The sequence below is a fragment of the Scomber scombrus genome, chromosome 11 (assembly GCF_963691925.1).
Source record: "Scomber scombrus chromosome 11, fScoSco1.1, whole genome shotgun sequence".
Lineage (NCBI taxonomy): Eukaryota > Metazoa > Chordata > Actinopteri > Scombriformes > Scombridae > Scomber > Scomber scombrus.
The window spans coordinates 6,515,943-6,540,634 of NC_084980.1; the positions used below are offsets into that span (position 1 = coordinate 6,515,943).

The 24,692-nt window shown below is 39.3% G+C and overlaps 3 protein-coding genes across 6 annotated transcripts; 1 reads left to right on the forward strand and 2 right to left on the reverse strand.

The window, feature by feature from the left end:
• Nucleotides 1-1,086: 1,086 nt before the first annotated feature.
• On the reverse strand, nucleotides 1,087-5,450 carry selenop2 (selenoprotein P2). The gene is made up of 5 exons (XM_062429070.1): nucleotides 5,406-5,450; nucleotides 4,349-4,603; nucleotides 2,919-3,131; nucleotides 2,331-2,439; nucleotides 1,087-2,222 (listed from the first exon to the last, which is right to left on the reverse strand). The coding sequence occupies exons 2-5, from the start codon at nucleotides 4,573-4,575 to the stop codon at nucleotides 1,875-1,877; spliced, it is 897 nt and encodes a 298-aa protein (XP_062285054.1). The 5' UTR covers nucleotides 4,576-4,603; nucleotides 5,406-5,450; the 3' UTR covers nucleotides 1,087-1,874.
• Nucleotides 5,451-7,369: 1,919 nt separating this feature from the next.
• si:ch73-382f3.1 (uncharacterized protein LOC100151273 homolog) lies at nucleotides 7,370-12,636 on the reverse strand. 2 transcript variants are annotated; one of them, XM_062429382.1, is made up of 4 exons: nucleotides 12,193-12,636; nucleotides 11,292-11,451; nucleotides 9,058-9,230; nucleotides 7,370-8,769 (listed from the first exon to the last, which is right to left on the reverse strand). In XM_062429382.1, exons 1-4 carry the CDS (start codon nucleotides 12,340-12,342, stop codon nucleotides 8,386-8,388), a joined length of 867 nt encoding a protein of 288 aa, XP_062285366.1. In that variant the 5' UTR covers nucleotides 12,343-12,636; the 3' UTR covers nucleotides 7,370-8,385. The 2 variants fall into 2 exon arrangements, with proteins under 2 accessions (XP_062285366.1, XP_062285365.1); XM_062429381.1 differs by having other exon boundaries at nucleotides 9,058-9,233; nucleotides 12,193-12,635.
• On the forward strand, nucleotides 11,567-18,577 carry toe1 (target of EGR1, exonuclease). 3 transcript variants are annotated; one of them, XM_062429380.1, is made up of 8 exons: nucleotides 11,567-11,896; nucleotides 14,313-14,353; nucleotides 14,484-14,580; nucleotides 14,720-14,878; nucleotides 15,553-15,666; nucleotides 16,414-16,562; nucleotides 16,755-16,917; nucleotides 17,106-18,577. In XM_062429380.1, the coding sequence occupies exons 1-8, from the start codon at nucleotides 11,855-11,857 to the stop codon at nucleotides 17,823-17,825; spliced, it is 1,485 nt and encodes a 494-aa protein (XP_062285364.1). In that variant the 5' UTR covers nucleotides 11,567-11,854; the 3' UTR covers nucleotides 17,826-18,577. The 3 variants fall into 3 exon arrangements, with proteins under 3 accessions (XP_062285364.1, XP_062285362.1, XP_062285363.1); XM_062429378.1 differs by lacking the exon at nucleotides 11,567-11,896 and adding an exon at nucleotides 12,796-13,233 and having other exon boundaries at nucleotides 14,469-14,580; XM_062429379.1 differs by lacking the exon at nucleotides 11,567-11,896 and adding an exon at nucleotides 12,796-13,233.
• Nucleotides 18,578-24,692: the final 6,115 nt, after the last annotated feature.

Genomic DNA, 24,692 nt, shown 5'->3' on the forward strand with positions numbered 1-24,692 from the left:
AATCTGCACAGCTGCTGTTTGATGAAGTGTTAATACAGTGACCCAAAGATCACAGGAAACTACAGCTCAGGGTCAGGACAACTCTGATAAAGTGACTTTACCTTCATTCTGATGGTGACTGGTTGTGATCTTCCTCCTCAGCTCATTTGCTGTTCAAAAAGATGCTGCATCTCAGCCAAGTGTTAAGCAGCACTGAGGTAATCCACCTGTTCTCTCTGTCTATATGTGTGTGTGTGTGTGTGTGTGTGTGTGTGTGTGTGTGTGTGTGTGTGCGCACGCACGTGTGCAGCATGACATATGGCAGTGTGTTCCCTTTTTAATACTAGTGTAGCAGCTCAAATACCTGCCAGCTAAATCCCATCTGTTATTCAGAGTTCATATAAGTGTACCTACAGGATTAACAACTAATACCACTGTTTCTTATGGTACTATGACACAGAAAACGACTTAATTATAATATTCAGTTCAATTAGGACTTTATTGACTATTTTTAGCCAAATTGGGGATTTGATTTCACCTTGGGTTGTAGATCCAGGTAAACTAAACTCACCAGCAATGGACCCCATGAGTTGTTTTAGCCATGCTAGTGGCATTATCTGTCCACCACTTTGGTTCAGACTGAAATATCACAACTATCGGCTGGATTGCCATGAAATGTGGAAGAATAATCTGCTGACGTGTCCTGTTGCTCCACCGGTTAGTCAAGAATTTTCATTTATTCACTGAAATATGTCAATATATACAAAATGGGTTGGTTTGGTTTGAGCTATACTTTGTGTTTAGGGCGAGTTTTAGCATACCATGCTAAACCACATGGCAAACATTTTACTTACACACTGTGAACATATTAGCAGGCTAAGAGTCCCATTTAGCTCAAAGCACCATCATGCCTGAGAACAGCCTCACAGAGCAGCTAGCATGACTACTTTTGGTATCCAGTGAAAAGTAAGACTGTTAAAAGGAATCATTCTGTTTTATGTGGAAAGAGCAACTCAAAATCCCTGCATCTTCAATTATATGAATATGTAGTCACATATATTGAGAGTTACTTATTTTAATGCATCAGAGACACCAAGAAACATGAAATCTCATTCAAAATGCTTCCTCTTTTAAATCCAGAATAACACAGCAACACACTTTAAAGTCTACAGCAAAAATGCAAAAATTGAGTAAACAGAGCAATACTGCAGCATTGTATGTTAAGTCAGGATAAATGACTACACCTACACTTGATTTGTTATTCCATACACAATGAAAGAAATTGAATCTAATAGAAGTGGCACACTAAAAATACCGCAACCTTGTTTGATTTATAATATCTAATGATTACACTGTGTTGATACTAATCAAATTTCTTATACCACTTCCCAAATGCCTTGTAAACATCCAAATGAGTAAAGCGTTGCTCTTGAAATCTTTTATGAACCTCTTATGAATAGTAATGTAGTAGCAAAGCATATCATCAACATATTCAACTGAGCAGAAAGGAAAATGTTTGGACAGTATCACAGATTGAGGTCTGCCCAGCAGCACTGTACACCATCCTCTGACTCTATGTGGGTGACAGTAACAGTCAGTCCACCCCGTTTCTCCACACACATCCATCTGCAGCCTCCTGCAGGCAGGTTATACACTGCAGACTTCATTAATGTGAGAAAACAGGGCCGACCTAGCTGCTGTATCCACACAGAGGAGGGAGGTGGAGAAATGCTTCCAGGGAAACCACAATCAGATTACCGCTTAAAACAGATTCAACTGCCCAGTGAATTTCTGCATATTCTGACTACTAAACCACTAAAAGTAAAACACTAAATAAACCTATTTAACTAAGGTGGAATACACATTAAAACATTAGTAATATCACTGGCATCAGGCTAATGATGATGCGGATGGTGGTGGTGGTTATGGTGGTGGTGACTTGGATGGGGAGAGTGATGACTTTGAGTTTTATTCTGATTTGTATCTTGCTGATGTTGGGATTGATCCTGATGAGTGGTATTATGATGATGGTGGTGTTGATGAGGCTGATGCTGGTCGTGTTGACGAGGAGGATGATGATGATCGTGGCTGTGGTGGTGAGTCGATCCAGGGGGCGTGTTTCCCACGTCTGGTTCCTCAGGGTCCACTTCAATTGTGGGTAATGCAGTTGGTTGGTTGATGTTATACTGCACTGTCTCGTTCGTCATGATGCTGTTCCTGCCGCTTGATGAAGTGGAATTAACCTGGGAAAGATAAAATACCTGTTATAACCATATTATAATGTTGTACACACTTTATTTGATCTATTATTAATATTATTAACTTGTGTGTGTTGTTTTATTACTACTCACAGAGCAATTGCAGATATTTTTGTGATAGGTGGCTCTGACTCCAGCCTCTACATATGGGTAGTGCAGGAAGCTGTACGGTAGTACTATGTGGAAGGTGAGGAGACCACACCTGGACAGAAAGGAAGGAAGACAGAGAGAATCAAAATGTGCATGGTAATCACTTCAGTGTCATCACTTCCTTACTTATTGCCCCAATCAGCATACCTAGATGATCTAGTAGCCTCATTTATCTCAAAAACTCACAATGTATTCAGATTTCTTTGTTTTTTTGGTATAAATCTTTTTTTGGTAGCATTCAAATTCTTAGTTGAATAAAAATTCTCTAACACAAGCCAAAAGTGGCAAAGAACATGTTTTGTATTAACGTGAAAGCAACTTAAAAAGCATGACATGAAATCCTAAAAATTGGCAGTCCAAAAATGCTGGAACTGGAGCTAACATTTATGCATTTTAAGCATATAGAGTAACATAGTTATATAGTAATATCTTCTGTGTAGTCTGCTGAGCATCACAGTCTCTAAATCTACAGGTGTTTCAACATAAAATCACATTTTAATATAGCTGTTTTGAAGAGAAGTCTGGCATTACCTATCATAGACCAGGAAGTCATCTTTGTCACCATCCAACTCCTCCCATACGTCATTTTGAAAGGGAGTCTGTTGGTACACTGGAACACCAGACGGGGCTCTTCTCTTTAGCTCCCAGTACATGGCTCTGGATTTCGCCTCTTTCTCATTTACTATCATGAAAGACACATCTGTCAGGTTGCTGCGGTGCAGCTTGGCACGCAGGCCTCCAATGCTACAGAGGGACAGATAAAGGAGGACAGCAAGTCACCTCATTGCTCATCCAGGCTGTTTTTAAAGAAGACAGTTTCCTTTTACTGCAAAACATTACAACTCTCACATGAAAAGTATACACATCATTTTCCTCCAGGTAATGAAGGCCATGTAACAACTGCTGCTTTGCAACATGAATTTAATCAATTATTTTAATCATGTTCTGAGTCAACAGACAACCATCTTCTTTGCTACTACCTAAGAGTTCATTGCCTTTTACTTAATAACATCTGTTAATACCAGAATAGTTGTGGGTCTAATTTGATAGAAATGCTCCATACTCAATCATTAACATGCAAACGTGGCTACTATAATATGGTGGGATATTCAATTTTAAAGTTTTAAACAAGAAAATGCATTTTTTAGGTAACAAAAAGTGTAAATGTCTACCTCAAGAATACAAAAAGGAGAGCAGCATAGTAAAGAAAGAAGGTGATTATAAACTGCCACAAATGTGTACTTGGGGTCTATACACACAAGAATGTTGTGTGTTTAACTACGTCAGCTGTAGTCAAACATTTTTTTAATCACAGGGGTTTTAGGGGTGATGTTGAAATCCCCTCCCTTAAAAATAGCAGCATTAATCAGAGTAAGGAGTCAGCCTTAGAATTTAATGAACACTTTTTTTAAGGAATAGGCTACATTTTGCAAAACACCCGTATTCTTCTTTGAGACATGAAAAGAGAATAAGAAGGTTGATACAAAGAGTGGTTTCACACTTCTCATCTAAGTCTGGGGAAAAAGCAAAAAAGCATACAGGTATTTCACAAAATGTTCAACTATTCCTTTAAATTATTATTAGAAAAAAATGGCGAGAAATTGACAAGAGTGTGCACAGCTGTCATAAAGGCAAGCAGTGGCTACTTTAGTGAAATCTAAAATATTAAATATCTTTTAGTTGTTATTTATTTCATATGTTCCATATGTGTTATTTCATAGTTTTGATGACTTCAGTGTTGTTGCACAATGTAGAAAATAGTAAAAATGACCTGAATGGCCTATATGTTAGTTTCAACTCTGACCAAAACTTTGTCATGTCCCCAACTTAAATATAACTTAACCTCAAAATATGCTTTTAAATATGATTCTTACTAATTTAACTTTCTCTTTAACGATTTTGATCATATCACTCATATAGATTATAACACTATATTAGTTTCATGAAGTCTGTTTTCTTACTTGGTGGCCTGAGTGAGACAGAACTGTCAGCTGGCCTTCAGCAGGGCCACCACCACTACATTTCCCAGCAGCTCCTGCATGGGTGCCTTTCCCTTTATGGACCAGTTGGGGGCGGGTTTGCAAATCCTGGTGGCAGTATTGTCCCCCTCCACCATCAGAGTGTCGTGTGAGGCGTACAGCAGACCTGGCAGGGCCGCGCACAGCCACAGCGACAAGAGAGAGTACATTGTCCCCCCCTTTCTGTGGCTGCCTATACTGGATCCAAACGTAAAGACATATATTTAATTAGACAAAACATACAACTCTAAAGTTAATGAGATCAGTGAAATTGACCAACCATGGACTCTAAATTCAAATGGTATAAATGCATTCTGTGGACTACAGTGCAGGGCAGCACGTGCATGCTGGCTGGTGTAAAAACAGATTCAATGTTTGGCAGGTTTCCCCAGCGCTGAAAACAACACGGCCAGTCTGTCTGATCCCATAATAATGAAAAAAGTAAACCCTCATTGTCTCTCTCATCACATGTGGACATAATCTGCTAAAAAACGAGCCTGTTAAGAGTAAACAACCAACAGACAGAAGAATGTCGGGGCAAATGGACGGACAGACTGGCAGGCATGCAGAAAGACAAAGAGAGCCAGCAGGGACTCAGACACCAGCAGACCCAAAACTGCACCGCCTGTACAAACTGCATCGAGTTCACATTTAACCAATTGTTCATTTATAATAATTTAAAGTTTAGCGATTAGATTGGAAATTTGATCTAAATCGATACGTCAGTGTGGGGAAAAAAACCCTTTTGTTGTCCCACAAACATAGGCTAGTTATTGAATTCAAATGTATTAATTTCACTATTGAAATTAGTCATATTTTGAGGCTAAGAACAAAAAAAATCCAACTCATTTGAAAATAATTTTAGTAAAAAAATGAAGAAAAAAAATACAACTGGGTGACACATGATAATTTGCTCATAATATAGGAGGAATTAATGATAAAAATACAGACTTTTATTGATTTCAATAACATAAATAGGAGCCAGAACAGAAACTCTTACCTCTGTCTTCTCCCTCTCTGTCCTGTGACCCAAACAGGCAGCACACCCCTGTTGTTTTTAAAGCCTTTACAGTTGAATAGGCACTTCCCCCAAATCAAACAGAGAGAGGCAGACACACACACACACACACACACACACACACACACACACACACACACACACACACACACACACACACACACACACACACACACACACACACACACACACACACACACACACACACACACACACACAAAGTAGACAACCAGTATATCAAAGAACTTGATGCGTAGTTGTAAACACAGCCAATTTATGATTATGATATACATGCTATAGACTAATAATGAAAGTAACAGGGGATTTCAGTTTGATATACCAGCATCATCAGTGCAAATATGGCTATAAAGGTAGCTGATATAAAATACACCACAGATTTCACCACAATATTAGCAGGAAAAGGCACACGTGAAAGTAATGACATTAATGAATGACTCAATTTGAGTGTGTTGTAGCTTTCTGGGACACCTGAATGTAACAAAGCTATTGTTAATGTTATTAATAACACCTGTGCTTTCCCCGTCCTGTATATACAGTACATGACTATCTGTTACAGCAAAATATGCATCTAAAATTAGTTTAAACAGTACAATAAATCCAATCCAAATCCTGAGATCTTGCTGCTGCTGCACTTGTAGTTTATTGGAAGCTGTGAGCAACTCCTCCCACTCACAGAGTATATTTGAACATTAAATGTCTGTATTATTGAATCAATAGTAGAGAGTTGAGAGAAGGAGAATGACTATGGTCAGCACCCCCAGACCACGAGGGTGTACATTGTAACTCCTTCACTTCCATTTTTTCATTGCAAAATCTGTCCCTGAAAAATCAAGCACTTAAGTATGCATACTAATTTTCCATACTAATTTAGACACTGGAAAAGTACTGAAATAGTACGTAGTATAACTGGGACAGATCCAAAATGTCTGCTGTGAAAAAGCCTCATTACCTGTGTTCCTCCCTCTTGTAAGTCCATCATGTTCTTGTTGGTTAGTCTAAACTTCATGATCATTCCTTTTGTCTGGTGTTTTCGACACGTTATTAAATGAGTTAATATTGAACATTAATTTATAATCACACCTTCTATAAATGACTCAGTGCTACTTGTTGTCAGTCTGATAGCTCCAACTACATGATGGATTTTTTTTTATTTTTTACAGCAATTCATGGTCCCAATAGGATAAAACATGTTGACTTTAGTGTTCTCTAATACACAATTGTATCGTCCACATAGAAGGAAACATGTATTTTGGCTATCTGTCAAATACCTACAAAACTAATGACATTTCCATCAGTCTAATCTGTGCTTTGTTATTGTCAATTATCAAATGCTACAATAATCCTGTTTACCATCAAAAGGCCTTCTCCTATGTGATATTGATCTCATTACTGCGTAATATTTACTTTGGACTGTGTAGCGACGAATGCCACCACGTGACAAACAACTGCAAGATGCCAAAATCAATGACAATCAGTAGCAGAGGGTCAAAATGACGACAAACAGTTGACCATCAAAGGAAGAGTACAACAGTACTTGTATTCACTGACAATCATCATTTACCATAATCATCTTTCAATGTCAACCTAAATGTTGTCTTTACATTGCAGTTGAACTCAGGTGACGAGGCAGCAGCAGAACAAATATCTAATCTTACATGTGAGTGATTTGCTCAAAGTCCAAACTGGACCAAACGAAAGTTCAGGTTTGTTTTGCGTGGGGTAAAGTTAACTTTGACAGGAAGTACACACATCACCTGGCAGGCAGGACACAGTATTGTTTTCTTTTTAATCACTATTGGAGTCGTGAGCTTTCATTTTGATTCCAATCTAACCGGTCTAATGAAGACAACGCTGTTTAGCTGTAAGATGCATTCACACACAGACACAAACACACACAGCTGATTCTTTATGATCACTTTATTTCATCACAGTGCCAGTGTTTTTAATATATATAGATCATGTGACTTCCTGTGGTTTGCCTGAGCTTTTTTTGTGGTAACTACAAGTGAACTGCAAATTTGAACACTTCAAGACGGAGCAAACATCCAACTAACTGAAATGTATAATGAATCTAGTGTAGAATTACACTAGTGATTTACCAATGGAGGGTCTACCTCCTTGTTGACTGAACACAGTGCTCCTTAATAATAAATTCTATAATGTGTTATTGAAAAACTGCAAAGGTTTGTGTTTTGAACATTTTATCAAAATGACAATTAAGGACATCAAATTTAATTCTGCAGACAGCTTTTAAATGACATTTCATACCAGTTTTTGCTACAGCTGTACACACATCATCAAATGACAAATATTTAGGCTGAATTTGACCAAAAAAATAAAGTTTACATAAAGCACAGGACAGTTTATTGCGTAATGTGTTTACATGCTACAGTAGTTCTCATAATATCAAAATACTCAACACACGGGATATAAGCACATCTGTATTATGAATACTACCAGAGATTTACTGCGCATGTAAATGCAGAGAAACACTTGTTTTATTAAGCTATTGACATTTGACCTTAAACAGAAGCAGCAAATTCAACAGGCTGTGTATAAATTATATGTCTGCACTCCCTAAGCGATCCCGCCCTCTCAGTGGTCGGCTACTTTTTCTTCAGACTACATTTCATCACATGTTGAACAAGCACACCGTTCAGCTTCTCCAAAGAAGGAGAAACCATATGCATAAACCATATAGCCCCAGCATCTCAGCGAAGCCGTGTCTAAGGTGCAGATTGCGAGCACAACCATGTGACATTTCTAATCAGTCATCTGATGACCTCTCTCAGGCAAAGCGTACATTTGTATCAATGCTTAAGTCCTTCGTAGATGAGATTCTAAACCAAACTTTGCCCGTCCTCTTCATCCCATCTGCAGTCGTTTCACATTGCACATTCTTCCCTCGGTTAGAGTCAGCGAGTCATGCAAACTGCCAGGATCAGGACAAGACACCTATCAGGTCTTCCTCATCATTGTCCCCGACAACTTCTGTCGGACTGTCGCAGGTGGCCATGAGCCCCAGACCCAGCTCTGCCAGCTCTTCGCAGCTCATGTCTGTCGTCACCATGATCTTAGTCTCCAGGCGGTTACACAAGGTCCTGTAGGAGGGTAACGGGTATCCCAGCTCTCTCAGATACTCGTAACCCTTGGTGCCGACAGCGCAGCGGATCTTCCGGGCCTTCATGATGGTCTCTGGAGACCAGACGGCACGTCGGGAGCGCTTGGTGAGGGAAAGGGCGCGAATCTGGTCCTCAAACAGAAAGTTCTGGAGGCCCTTCTCGATCCGGTCGAGCCGATACAGACGCTTCTTCATCTCCTCTGCCTGACACACACACAGAAAGAGAGGGCTCATTACAGCTTAAACTATTATTGTTTAGATTATTTAATTAGTTATTATTTTATTTATTAGAGCTAGGAATCAAATAACCAGGTGAGCTGTATAGCAAACAGCAGATTTCTGACAGAATCAGTCAATCACAACATTCTGGGCTCTTTTAATCTGGTTATGATGCAATGACGCATACAGCATACTATGACTTCAAAATGACATAGTATAATATAAAAAAATCAGACAGTGATTTGTAAACAAAGAAGCCAGCTGCTATCCTACCTCTTTTTGTAGTCTGGCAGTGTGCTGCATCTCCTGCTCCAGCTGCTTCTTAAGGACCTGACACTGTGTACAGGGCTGCTGTTCTTCAGCTGTCCGGTCCGTGTCCTCCTCCTCCAGGCCGGGCAGAGGGGTGCGTCTGGCATACCCATGGTCCCCGAAATTCAGCTCCTTCTCTACTACAGACACAACACAATGTCTAATTACTACTGTATTATGTACCTGACCATACATGTGTTGGTAGTACATCATTTGTTAAGTAGAAATACCAAACACACTCCACAAATATGTCTTACCGGTCTTTTATTGTGAGTGCACTACATTTCTTACTTGTGAATCTGCCTTTATAGTTTTGTGCAACCTACTAATCCAGTTTAAATATTTGACTTGTGCTACAGATCAGAAATAGTCAAACAGACTGTGCTGTGTAATATAAAAGTCACGAGCCTGTGGCATGTTCAGACCAAACATGAAGCAAATTTTTGCCTCGCATTACTTGCTCAAATGCGGCTGCTCAAGGGTTTGTTTTTTAAAATTATTTAATAACCAGTGGATATTTGTCCTTTCTCTCTTGTAAAAGAGGAGAGGAAGAGGGCCTTACCTCTATGTAGATACCAAATACCTTAGCAACGTTTAAATCTGCCAAAGTAATCAGTATTGCTGCTGTGCACCTTTTGTGAAAGTCGCAGGAAATGCAGGAAGAAATGATTCCACACTTGCTTAAATTTCCCTTTTGTGTTGTTGAATCTAGCTATTGAGTACTGACAGGAAGCGGTTTCAGCCCTAAATTTAACTCAGTCAGTGAGTTGTAGGGTTGCTGTGTTCTGCTGCAATAATGTAAGCTGTCAGTATTAATCCAAACTGTGCTTTGGAGACACCCTGTGGTACAAGTGTTTCATCACCTAAAAGACACAACTGAAGGGAGTCTGTTCTATCCTCTCGCCAAGTTTAAAAAATAAAATAAAATAAAAACATTAACAGATAAAAGTGCATGCTTGAGAAGAAATATCTCCAATGAGACAAAAAACAACTAGTTTTCCATCTATATAAAAAAATCTTCTCTGTATAAGTTTCCCAAGTTGCGTGTGTGTGTTTGTGTTTCTGCACTTTTTGTCAACTAATCTCCCAATCTCTAACTGCCATGCTGCTGAGTCCTGGTGCTCAACTGGTCCTGCATCCTGTGTGGTGTTGTTGACCTGGACCTTGCCTTCATAGACCTCCCACGCCCCACGTTACAGCTTGACTCTCTGGCACAACTTTGCATCTTTGCACTGACTTTGGATTTAATTGCCCTGCATGAAAAATTTGATTTGCATTTGGTCTGAAGATGCTAAAAGAAATTCATAGATAATAACAGAACTTTGATCCACATTTCTAGTCATTATTCAGTAGCTACATCGAGCCAGTTCAAATCAGTTTTGGCCACTGGAGGGCAGAAAAACATCAAAATAAGCAGACAAATACACAATCAGCACAGATTAAAAAAAACACCCCTTTTATCTTAGTTTTGAGTCAATCACCTGTGTATTTACTCCTCAAACACTGGGCAGGTTTATCAGGTGGAAAAGGGCTTATAAGAGAAGATGATCTGAACAAATATAAATACAGTTAATTTAGGTTTAGGTGTCAGTTGTTCTTACTCTCTTTTAACTTTGTTCTTAAGACTTAGTCAGGAAGTTGGTTGCACAAATATGGTTTTGTACATCTGAAACATTGAAAGAAATGTTCATGTCTACTCCTTAAGTCGATACTAGTGACAGCAACTGCTTATCTGCAACTAAATGAATACTGTATACAAGTTGTTACATTTGCAATGTGTGTCTTTGACTAGACAATGGATGCTTTTCATTTGTGTAATGTGGTTCAGTCCTTACTCAGCACTGTTTCGATAGAATGATGTGAAGAAGAGACGTGAGGACAGAGGAACATCCTCACTCACTCCAACATCACTTTGAGGTCAATCAATTTTCGGTTGATGGGTTGGAAGATGGGAGGAAGCATAATTAGCGGAATGGAAAGCATCCACTGACATTCAGTCCTGGCTCCTGGCCAACTAAATCTACAGCCAAGAAACTAAAACTGCACCGAGGTTCCTGTGGTCACGATGCCGGGTCAACTTCTGAGTCACTCAAAAACGTCACAGAAAATTGAATTTGATTAAAAAGGACTGTTCAGAGCCAAACCTGCTGGGATGTAATATGACATATTTAGGAAGAAATGACACTGGACTCAGGTACCTGGTTCAGGTTTCAGTGGCAGAAGGATGTATGGAGTAGTGATCGCAGCGTACGGAGGATCTCCAACATTAAACAGAGTCGGGATGGCGTTGGGCTTCAGCTTCTTTCCCCCGGCTGGAGACCTGGCTATCTCCTCAAACTGGCTCTGCTCAAAATGGTCCTTGGAGAAATAAGACAGGAGAGCTTAAATTGTAGGTTATTTTTATAGTTAGGAGACACGGCCTTCAACATCTTCATCAACCTCCACCCAACACAGGCTGAAGTACATTATGGTGACAGCAGAGGGAGGCACAGGTGGCAGGCGATATCACCAGTAGACCCCCTTACTTCTGATAGGCATACCAGGCTCCCTTTTGCCTGCAGTCACAGACACATTGTTTCAATGACTGGCATGATAGTCAGGGACTATAAGTGACTGGACTGGAAAAAAGCCAGTGCAAGCCAGTGGAAACAGGACTGCGGGGGAAACTTAGTCTACTTTCCTTCATAATGTTATCATCAGTTTTGATGCAGAAGTTTATCAGACATGTAAATAAATTCTGGCTTCAAGGTATTTTCCACTCATGATATACAACTACAGGTCATATACTCATCTTTGTAAAAAGGTACCCAATACTTTCATACCATGTTAGTCCCTCTGTGACTTTTGTGCAGGATCACTTATACTCATTCTCCCTTTTTAGTTGTGAAAAATTAAAGAGCACCCTTCAAAATAAAACAAGGGTTGTAACAATGATCAGGGGGTTGAAGAACAGTAAGCTTTTATTTTGGGTACATTGTTTTGGTGCTCATGCGTAAAAATGGGGGAAGCTAGTAACTTAAAGGGTTAAACTACAGGTCTCCTTCATTCACACTTTGTTAATGTAGGTGTTAAGAAATACACCGAAGTGTTTAAACTTACCTGACAGAGTCTGGAGTGAGGAGTTGGTTCAAAGTCACGTCGACAGTTCAGCACCCATTTCTTCTTGCGGACAGGGTCTTTGGGGAACCTGAACAGCTGCTTTCCTATGCTGGTGGAGTTGGAGCAGTTCGGAGCGGAGCAGCCACCCATTTGCACTCAGTTCAAACCAATAGTAAAGCTAAATTTAGCAAACGTTAAGTTAGCTTGGCTGGCAAATAAGCTCAGCAGTGGATTTGAATCATTTTTTCAAAACTACTTACGCGGTGTAAACGTAAGAACAATGACTTATGGACTCAATATTAGTGCCTGGAAAACTACAGTGCTGTCCTGTAGAGTTTTTTTGCATCGTATTTCAAATATTTAATTTAAAAACACTTTAAGCTGAGATGAAATGTTTCTGACTTTGTTTGAGCCAAAATGGCGCACTTCTCTTCGATAGTTGGGTAGAGTGACGTAGTTTTTAGTTGTGCGTCCATCGTAAACGCCTGTGTGAAAACGATTTTGTAGAGCAAAAAAAGTCAAATAGAGTGAGAAATGACGATATGAATTCATTTATTAGTGGTGCATTTTAATATTTATTAGCTGATTGTATTTTTTAATAACAAGCTAATGAAAAATACATTTAATTTTCGAGCAGTTTATAGTTTAGCTCCTACAGATTTTATGTCTCAGGACCCGATGAAGCACGTTGAAATGTTTACGCTTTGTGCGCGGCTAGCTGACTGTCGACTCCAATAAGTGCTATTCTATCAATGACTTATGTTTGAATGCATGACAAGTAATATAACAAACAGGCAACAAGCAACACCTCCGTACAGAGCAGCCACGAATGAAAACCAATGCTAGTTAATTTAGCTGTAACTGTGCAGCAAACCTCCCAACTGTTAGTAAGTGAGCTACTGCGTGTATTAGTTATTAGAAACAAACATGGCATCTTCACTGGTAGTTCCTGTCATTAATGTTCATAAAGATAATTTCAAAGAGCTTTGGCCTGCTATGGTTATAGCTATTAAAACGTCCTCCTTCGTTGCACTTGACACGGTAAGTGCAAGTTTAATGTGTCTTAAAGTGTGTCTTAAAACAACAGTCAGGTGTCCATATGAATAGTGAAAGAGGGTTTTATTTCCTCAACACAGTCATTTTGTGCCAAACTGCATTTTAAAGTAGATGTGAAGCTTATATGAGCCTAGAGAATTCTGAGTTAGTCATATCAAGTGGATATCTGCCACATTTACAGTCTTTTTAGCATTAAATTGTCTCTTTGTGTTTCCCTGTTGAGCTGTGGTGGTAGTATAGAAATAAAAAGAGGGACTTTGGCACTAAAAAGACTGTAGCGTACCTATCTAACGTAACATATCTACTTGAGTTGACTCATTTGGACGGCTGAAGCTTCACATTAGCTTCAGATCAACTTTTAAATACATTTTTGCACAGAAGGATGACTGTGGATTTTGTCCACCATCACTTACATTGTAAGTTCTTTATGAAGGGATCTTTTAATTAGAGCCTGACCGATATATTGGTCATCTGATACTATCGTCCGATATTGACCTATCACAGATATATTGGTATCGGTGTATATGTTGTCCGATATGTATTATTTATTATTTATAGTTATGCAGGCCGTATTTAATGTAATTAATTCAAGTTTAATATATAAATACATGGGTTTTTTTGTTATGTGTTTATTGTTATTTAGTTAGTTTTAACAATAAATTTCAATGGGAATTTAATCATTATATAAATAATGAATGAATTCCCAGAACTGTCATCATTTTGTCTAACATGTTCTTGTCCTGTACTGTCTGTCTGTCTGTGGGTGTAACAACATGAGATGATTCACTCACTGTAAACCAAATTTACCTAAAGGTACAATACATTTTCTGAATCTGAATATCAGATTTGTTTTGCTCCTTAATATCGGTATTGCCATCGGCCCCAACTTTCCAGTATCTGTCGGGCCCTACTTTTAATAGTCAGTATGAACATGAAGAATAATAACAGCAAGAAAAAAACTATTCCAGTGTTCATTTTGGACACCTGACTGGCTTGAAAAATGGTGAACCTGTCCTTTATACATGTGCCAGTAGTCTCAATAAGTGGTCTCTGTGTTGTTTCAGGAGCTGAGTGGTCTTGGGAACAGGAAATCCTTGCTGGCAGAGTGAGTAAAAGCATCAGTGTCCCTCTCTATTTCTGTTCTTCTTCTTAACACACACACACCTAACAGTATCAAAAGGTTGTCGGCTTATCAGTGTTTGCATCTCGGTAAGTCTCAGGTCTATATGTTTCAGGTCTATAGAGGACAGATTTAAAGCTATATGCCATGCAGCTCGCTCTCGCTCCATCCTCTCTCTGGGAATCGCCTGCTACAAGAAACTGGACAACAAGGTTCAACATGATGACACTGTTCTCCTGATGCTTTAAACTTGTAGACACTTGTGTCTAGACTTTTATAGCAGCACATGTTTTATGCTTGTGAAGTTTATCCTCTGTCCTCATCTCCTTTCATCTCTTCTTTCTTCCCCAGCCGGCAGACACGTACATGGTCCAGGTGTACAACCTCACCCTGCTGTGTTCAGAGGAGTACATCATAGAGCCTCAGTCAGTCCAGTTTCTGGTACAGCACGGATTTGATTTCAACAAGCAGTACGCCCAAGGAATCCCTTACTGCAAGGGCAACAACAAGGTGAAGATGCCCACATGCTGTTCTGTGTCTTATTATAACGTCTGAGCCTTTTGGAGGCTGGTGTGTTCTCTAAAGAAACTGTGTGTACTCTTGTGTTTTACCTCCTGGTGTCTCAGGCAGAAGTTCACTGCTCTTACCATTAATCATGTCGCCCTACTTCCATAACTACATAGAACACTGTAGGTGATTATGCTAATTTTGTAGCCTATTTTCTACATAGTTAAATTTACACATTTGATGAGTCAGCGATGAATTTTTTCACAGTATAGTGGGTCAGTCACTGGAATCATATGTCAGCTGCACAAACTTAAAATAAGTTATGTTACGCCTAAAAAGACACTGTGGACTGTATAATATTTACAACCATGGGAATAAATGAGTTCTAAATGATGTGCTTATCCATTTAGTTTTTTATATTAATTATTATTATTTTTCTTTATTAATGTGGGATAAATAAGATTCATGAGCATTGACGTTTCTGTCCTACATGCATGCCAAGACGCACACATTAAGAAAGAATTATAACCATCTAATGTTACAGAGCAAACAGACACTATAGGGATGGTATGTTATACGACCAATATAACAGAACACTGCAACAGATAAGTGACCTTCCTAGGATGTTACTATTTGATTCCTTACTGTTCTTTTCCTCTCTCTACCTTCTTCACAAGGGAGGATCAGACAACCACGGTGTCCACATCCGGGCGTTGTTCACCGAACTGCTGCGGGCCAGGAAACCCCTGGTGCTCCACAACGGCCTCATCGACATCGCCTTCCTATACCAGGTATGCTGTCTTAAATTCTTTATCAGTTTCATTTACAGAAGAAATTCCCAATCCGATTGTTTTTCAGCTTAGTTGTTTAGATTATCTGATATTTTGTTAATGCCATTATTTTTCATTTTTACACTTATATTGAGTTTATTCATCTGTTTCTTTTTGTCTATTTCAACCTAGTTTGTAATCTAACTTTTGTTCAACTATCTCTTTTATGATTTCATTTGACTTCTGTTTTGTCTTTTTTAACCTAGTTTTTATTCTAACTTTTACTGAACTTTTTTTCTCATTATTTAGTTTTAACGATTTTTCCCCCCGATTCTTTGTTCTTGGTCTACACTTGTTCTGTCTAATTATCAGCTTGTCAGTCAACTGTGATGAACTTTGAACTACATGAACCTGTATGAAAGCTGCTATATAAATAAAGTTTTGATTGACTTGATTGAATTATAGATGATAATAAACATTAATGAATGATTAAAAAGTGAAAACAAATTAAAAAATCTGAAATGTTCTATAATGCATTGCTCTAAAACTATCTAGTAACTATATCTAGTTATTTAGCAAGTTAATACGTTTCTAACATATTATGGAATTAAGCATCACATTTTTGTCAAACACACAAAAAAACACAGTATACACTGTGTGAACAATCCCAAGAAAATGATTAAAAACGTACTGAATATTGGCCTTTTCAGGGCACACAGTACTTATTTTATTACTTTTTAATTAAACTGATTTTGTCTTTTCCTCCAGAGTTTTTACGCTCATTTGCCCGAGCGCTTGGCCACCTTCACAGCCGACCTGTCTGAGATGTTTCCTGCCGGCATCTACGATACCAAATACGTCACTGAATTTGAGCTCCGGCTTACTGCCTCCTATCTGGAGTATGCCTACAAGAAATGGTTTGTATTGGTTTAATATACAGTACATATGTCGATCATACGCACAAGATGTCTGGAGATGAGTGGTATTTCCTCTGCAGAGTTCATTATGTTTTATATCAGGGCACTTTGGAGTGTGTTATTGTGCTTATGTTATGGCCACTTAAGCTGTGCTGATGTAAAGCTGCTATCATGCTCTCCCCATCCTTACAGTAAGCTGGATAACGGTCGCAGTGTGACCTCTGGAGGGGTCGGACCTCACGTTCATGTGGAGTTCTGTCAGTATGTCGGTCAGATGTCCAGCTATGTGGACTACAGGGTCTGTCCAGATGTGGTGTCTGCTGAGGGAAAGACTGACATCTGCCAGCGCTTCTCTGTGAGTCTCAACAGAAGAAACTTTTTGTTTTTGCCAAATAGTCAAACTAAAGTGAATTCAACAAATATAGTATAAAGTAGGAAATAAAGTTCCAATGCTTTAATTGAGGAAGAGTACAGTAAACTAGATGGTATGTATTTGTGTGTGATTATTTATATTGACTATCCTGTCTTTTGTGTGTGTGGCAGGCATTTGGTTGGTGTCTTAATGGCAGTCAGTGTCCTCTGTCCCACGACACTGACCTCATCATCCTCCAAGATGAGAAAGGCAAGCAGGACAAGAAGAGAAAGAGAAAGAGAAACCGAGAGAAGAGATCTGCGGGAGAGGTAGCGGAGGACTCCTCCATCTTTGACAACGCCCCCGAAAACAAAATACCACACATGGAAGTGGATCCAGAAGAAACAGGAGACGGACAGAAAGAGACGACCGCTGAGCCGTGTGAGGAGGGGAAACAGAATGAAGGGGAAAACATGAAAACAGAAAGCGAGGGGAACGGAGTGTGTGAGCACAACACAGACTCCACAAACTCTGCAACGACCGCCGTAATAAATGACGACACAAAAACAGACAACGGTGTAGAAAACACAGCAGGAAAGATGATGATAGAAAAGTGTAGCGATCCCACCACTAAGACTGAGAGTGAGAAGAAGGCCGACTCAGGGACGCACCGGGCCGGTTTTGACGCTTTCATGACAGCATACATCTTCGCCTACTCGTGCAGCAACTTCAAGAAGGACGGAGCGGATGATAGTGCAGAGGAGAAGGAGCAGACGTGGCTCCCGACCGCTCTCAATAAGGTTTACCTCAGCGGCAAGGCGGCTCCTCTCAACGTGGTTAAAAGCACCTTCTCCAAGTCATCCAAGGCCCACATGCAGAAGATGGAGATGGTGTGGGGGAAGGGAGTGTAGCGGTTACAGAAGGCAGGGAGATAAGTTTATACACGTGCACGGTCACATTTTATTTTCTAGATATGCCAGTGTGAGTTGGTACACCAGCTTTGTCCACACTGGAATAACTAGACAGATATCAGATGGATTGCTGCCATTACAGTTCTTTTTTATTCCGATTTTTCTTAAAATTCAAGGTCCTGTGAAGATGAATCCTGTTGACTTTGTTGAACTCCACCACGAGTTTGACATTTCTGTTTTTAGTGAAATGTCTTGACAACTGTAGGACAGGTTGCCATGGTATCCATATACTGATCTTCATAGTATACTGTTTTTTCATTTAGCATACAAGAAATCAACGTATGCTGTTTTATATGAGCAGAAAATGGTGCTCAGCATCAGTCTTGTTTCATAGAGTCACCACTGTTATCTCTTTATTTTAGACTTTTTTTTTAAGAATATGGTGAACATTTTGGCAGTAATGCTCACTTATTTTTCATGCCAAAAAATACAATCTGACAATCTAGAGAGATATCATGTTTTGGTTTGTTATTACTCCTCATCCCTGCCTAATTGAGCAGTCTTCTGTGGATTTACTTACCGAATTGAAATTCTCTTAAAATAGAGAAAGTAATTGATAATGGCATTAGTGAGTTAGTGTTTCCCTGGAAACAGCTACAGTGAGATTATGATTGATGCCAATTTATTCAGCATCCCCCAATTTTTGTTTTAATGATTTGTTTCTCAAGTAATGTGGAAAATAAACCTATGCTGTTTAACAAAGCTTTTGTCTTTATTTCAACCTCTAGGTGTGTCTGGAAGGTTGATGCACACCAAACTGTCCACAACTATAATCACTTTATATAATGGGACAGTGTGAATTACTGTAACTACTGCAGATAATACAGCAGAATGTGTGAGTGTGTGTTTCCAGGCTGTGATAAAATATATAGTTTGTAACTAAGTAGTATAACACCATGTTCTGTACCTGCTGTGTGAAGTTAGTCTGTTAAAATATTATAATTGAATTCCTGAAAATTGGGCAAACTGAGACTGAGCTAGACTGATGAAAGATGATGCAAATCTGACAAGAACTAAGCCCAAGTATTCCTGTAGTTCCACATTGAGAGAGAATATACCTGGTGATCTTAGTAACATTGCCTTTCCTCTGGCGCCCCCCTCAGGGCAAACTGCACACTTTTCCTTATGTGTACTGATGATCACATCGTGTCTTAAGAAGTGAACCCAACCTCACTTAGAAATAAAAGATCTCACAGAACACAGAATCATTTTACATTTCAAGATGATTAGTTATTTTATTGAATTCAACAACAAAAGAGTCAATTTAAGAAAATCAGGGTGTCTGTGTTCAGTAGACAGTAATGTGGTGCTGGAGTTTCCTCAGGTCAAATTGGTTGTATGATGCTGGATTTGTGAAGTTTGGTTTATAGTCACTGTCCGAGAACCCAAGAAGAGTCTCGCCCTGTGATATCAAAAACATCATGAATATATATCCTTCACTTTGTCTGCTGTATGTATATGTATGTATATATACAGTACATACCCTCTTTAGATCATGTTCTCTCCAATCAGAAGCTCAGACTCGTCTTTTCATCTAGTGCACAGCAGCAGCTCAGGTATCGTAATAAGATAAATAAGAAATATAATAGTTAGAAAATAACTATTAAATAAGTGATATTGTACTGATAATAGATGTGTCAAGAAAAGAATGATAAAAACACAGTAAACAGCTGCAGCTCAGGTGGTTGAGTGAAATAAGAGCAGAGAACAATACATATTAGTACAACTGAAAAATAATTTGGATTTCTAAATAAGTGTTATTATATGTATAAATAGACATAATATAGTATGTATCAACTTTACAAAAATACTTTCTCTGTCTATGTTACAGCCTAGTGAAAGTCACTTTTTAAAGTCAGAGGTATGTACTCACCTTTTTATCTACAGTGAACAGCAGCAGCTCAGGTGTCAGAATAAGTTGAGAGTAGAGAGGAATACAAATTGTTAGTAAAGCAAACTTTTATGACTACATCAGTTACATTAAATGGATAATCAGGTTTGTTTCTGAATCAGAAGGCCAGACTCACCTTATAGTCCACAGTGAACAGCAGCAGCTCAGGTTGGTCGAGTGAAATGAGAGAACAAGAAATAATAGTTAAACAGACAGATAGTCCTTTTGATTTCTAAATAAGTGGTGTATAATTCATAAGTTTCTACTCACCTTTTTGTCCACAGTGAACAGCAGCAGCTCAGGTGGTAGAATAAGATGGGAGTAGAGAACAGTAAATAATGGTTAGAAAGACAAATAATTATTGAACTGTTGTATAACTGACAATATATGAAACATATATGAACAAAAATGAAAATATATAAATCAGAGGTCCAGACTCACCTTTTTCATCCATAGTGAACAGCAGCAGCTCAGGTTGGTTGAGTGGAATAAGAATTAAGAACAATAAATAATGGTTAGTGAGACTGACAATTCATCTTTGAGTTATTATATGAGATGCATTCTTTACAAGTCAGATTCTCGTTCTTACCTTTTTTGCCCATATTGCCCCCCACGCCCTACCCCAACCCACCCAGCACCACCCAACCAACCCCAACCCTCCCACCCCACAAAGGCAAAGGCTACATGCACGCGGAGTATACAGCCCAGCCAGACGCAAAGGCTTCGTGCATGGGGAGTCGACAGCCCTGCCAGACACAAAGGCCTCCAGGGTGAAAGAAAAGTCGATCCAGCCACCATGCCAAAATATGGAGTGATCCCAAGAACGATCCCGGTGCAAGACGCTACCTGGGATGTTGACAGCCCCGCCAGACGCAGAGGCCGGTCCTCAGGAATCAAAAGATCAAATCTAAACATTGCAAAAATTAAAAAAAACCCAGTGCAAGGCGCAACTTGGGGTTTAACCAGCCCCGCCAGACGCAAAGGCTTCAAGCACGGAGAGTCGACAGCCCTGCCAGACACAAAGGCCTCCAGGGTGAAAGAAAAGTCGATCCAGTCACCATGCCAAAATTTGGAGTGATCCTAAGAACGATCCTGGCGCAAGATGCTACCTGGGATGTTGACAGCCCCGCCAGACACAGAGGTCGGTCCTCAGGAATCAAAAGATCAAATCTAAACATTGCAAACATAAACAATAGCTAAAATAAGCCCCAGTGCAAGACGCTACTTGGGTTGTCACCGGCCCTGCCAGACGCAAAGGCCAGTATTAATTGGAATCCTGTCAGATGCTTTGGTGTGATTTGAGGTATGGTAGTGAACTGAATGTTTCAAGGAAGATTGTTTTTGGGGAGTTAATCTTCGGACCTCCTCAGCCTCTTCGCGGTGACCTCCTCCTCGTCACTCTCTTCATCAATCTCCTCGCTGCTCGTTCTTCTGGAGGAGCCAAGGCCAGTAGTTGAGGGGGCTTCTTCCAAGCAGTCTTCACAGCTGCAGTTGTCGTAGTCCTTAGAAGATTCCTGTGACAAAAGTGGTCCAATATCCTCCACCTCCAGTTCAGGGATCTCAATGCCATCCTCTTCATACAAACCCACAACGTCGATTTCCTCGTCCTCTTCAGGGTAAGCAGGAGGAGCAGCAGGAGGAGGAGGCTGAAGGAAAGCCTGAGCAGCAGGGTGAGGAGCAGGATAATTAAAATCAAAAGGGTCGAGGAAAGGGTGAGGGAAAAGGTCGGGGAAAGCATGAAGAGCAGGCTGAGGAGCGGGCTGGGGGAAAGGGTGAGGAGCAGGATGAATAAAAGCAAAAGGGTGAGGGGAAAGGTCAGGGAAAGCATGAGGAGCAGGGTGAGGAAAACCAAAAGGGTGGAGGTAAGGGTGAGAGAAAAGGTCGGGGAAAGCGTCAGGAGCAGGGTAAGGAGCAGGGTAAGGAGCAGGGTAAGGAGCAGGGTAAGGAGCAGAGTAAGGAGCAGGGTAAGGGAAAGCGTAAGAAGCAGGGTGAGGAGCAGGGTAAGGAGCAGGGTAAGGGAAAGCGTAAGAAGCAGGGTGAAGAGCAGCGTGAGGAATGTCCTCTTCATCCACACCAACAACATCAACGACCTTGTCCTCTTCTGTAGGATTCTCCACAACCGCGTGTTCGCTGCTATTTGAACGGCCAAACAAACTACCTGAGAAGAGAAAGTGTATAAAAAAGTCAGATTACAGTCAATATTACATCCATTACATTTTATATTTCACAGGTTTTTTTTGTTGAGGCATATCTGACTGTCCATAAATACTGTGATCACAATAATAAGGGACTATTGATGAACAAGAGAGGAGAAAACTATGTGTTCTGGTCCAAAGAGTCTAACACTGGTTAGATTAACTGAGCCCACCAGTCATTAATGAGGAAGACATACATTTAAAATAAAATAAAATACTATAAAATCTATAGCATCATATTTTGTAAAACAATATGTTTATGTAAAATCTTAATCTGCAAATTAACAATTTAATAATGTCAGAATGGAGAATTAGTATAGCTGTCTTTAAAACTACTGCACTTGAGTAAATGTATAGTTGCATTCCACCACTGCCTAATTACCATTTAGTTCATGAAATCATGAATCGGTCATTAACTGAATCAGTGAACAAATCGGAGATGTAGGCAGTAATTCAGAAACACCTGTCCACATAGATAGTTTGGCACAGAAGTGTCTGCGTCATTACGCACAGATCACACTGTGTATTTCGATTAAATAATCTTCAACTAACAATATGTCTTCTTCTGTGTGCACAAAACTAGTTGTTAAACACGAACACACTAAATCACATTTCAATACATACTTAATATGATGTATGACATCATGTCAAGTACAAACAAACAAACTTCACTTCTTCTATCTCCTTTACTGAAGCTCACAACAATATCTGAATATATATGAATAGGCCTATAATGAATGTGTGAAAATTATAGTTCATAAATGTTAAAAAACTAAACGTAAAAGGACTTGACAGCACACAGAACTGGCTCTGATTTGTTTACACCTGTGCGTTCTGACGTCTTGGTGTCAGCTCCTAAAAGTTCCATCGTCTCCATGATGCGCAAAAAATATATTTTTTGGCATTATTCGAAAAATGGCCCAGTCGCCATCTTTTTCCCCAAATCGTTGACTACAAATTTAGATAATTTTATGTGCTCAAAATAACAATGTTTTCAAATCATGACCCCTTTATTAATACATTCCACACCTCTCCGCCGCACATTCCTACCATCTAATATTCATTTTACACCGAGAAAACGTCGAGTGTGTGTCTGTTTCCATCAAATCTGTGTTTTTCATAATTGTCCAAGTTTAAATTAAACACTTTACATGAATAAAGTCCTTATTTTGTACTGAAACACGTTTTTAAGGATGTGAGTGAGAGTAATTAACACATCAGGCATTAAAATTAAATATGTCTTACCTGTATAGTAGTTGAGCCACCGTCTGACCTGGGCCAGCAGGTGCTTCTCCACAGGTGGTCCTCCAGAAGCCATTTATCTAGCAGCAGGAGACTTTTACTTTACAATAAAGCTGTCCTGTTGGTTTCTTCTTCTTCCCAACCTATCCAAGAGCTCGTAATCCAACAGAAGTCTTGTGGGTGATCAGTTCTCCAATTGATCAGTTTTCCAGTTGATCAATTGTCCAGGTGTTCAGCTTCCAGCAGGTTTTGCAGAGGGTCAACTCGGTCAAGTCCAGGTGCAAAAGGTAAATTGAATGTGTTTGCAGCCTTTATATAGCCTACACCTAGTCACGTCACCGTTATGTTTCCATGGCTAACTGACGCACGTACGTGTACCTGTGTGCGTGATTTACAATGAACAAATGATATCAGTTGTTGTTACTTCTGTGTGAATAGAAGCCTAATTTGTAGATCTCTACCTCTATAGAGAGAAACTCTTACAGCATCTGAATACCTTCATATAGGTAATGATGAACATACATTTATATATATATATATATATATATATATATATATATATATATATATATATATATATATATATATATATATATATATATATATAACAAACAACAACATACAAACAAACAAACTGAAGAGGCAAACACACCCTCTGTTTCTATTGATTCTTACCAAGAATCTACTATCATAATACAACTGCTGCATAGACGATTAAGTCTCCTTTCAGTAAATGTATATCGCCGTTAGCTGCAGGAATATACGTTTTACTGTCAATGCGTAATTTTACGCACGGTTGGAACCGTCAGTATACTAAATTTATAAGAAATCCTCAGACAGATCTAATGGAACAAATTGGTTCTCTGCGCATCTTCCAGCAATAAATCAGGTGCTTCTCGGGTCAGGAACAGCACATTTCAGACGGAAAAAAACTAGAGCACACAGTTGCTAGTGTGGAAACATTGATCTGTTTGCAGTATTGAAGGCTGCAGATCAGTCTGTGCTCCAGTATTTCCTCATCTGACACCTAAAAGTAAATTGCAATATCCAAACCCGGTTTCCTTTGGATGGTAAATTCTGCCAGTCAGCAGGATCTCTACAGTCAGTTCTCAGTTAATGTCAGTACCCTGATTTTGTTTCTTACAGAATATTAGTAAAGGCATTAATGAACACTTGTACCCTGATATCACTAATTGAATGCAATCTTTTTAATCACTGCTACTGGCAATGGTTTAACTCTCTTCTGAAAGACAAATTCCTCATCTTCCCCTGAATGCATGTTTGGGATGCTATATCATTTGTATGGCTGTATATTCATATTTTCAGTTTTTATTTTCTTGATCATTTGGGCTGTGTTCATTCTTATGGCATCATATTCTCCAAGGACATTCTTTTTAATATATATATATTTTTTATTTTAGTCATTCACTTATAACAGGTCTATAATACAGTGTGTGGATAAAATTGTTCCTCTGAGAA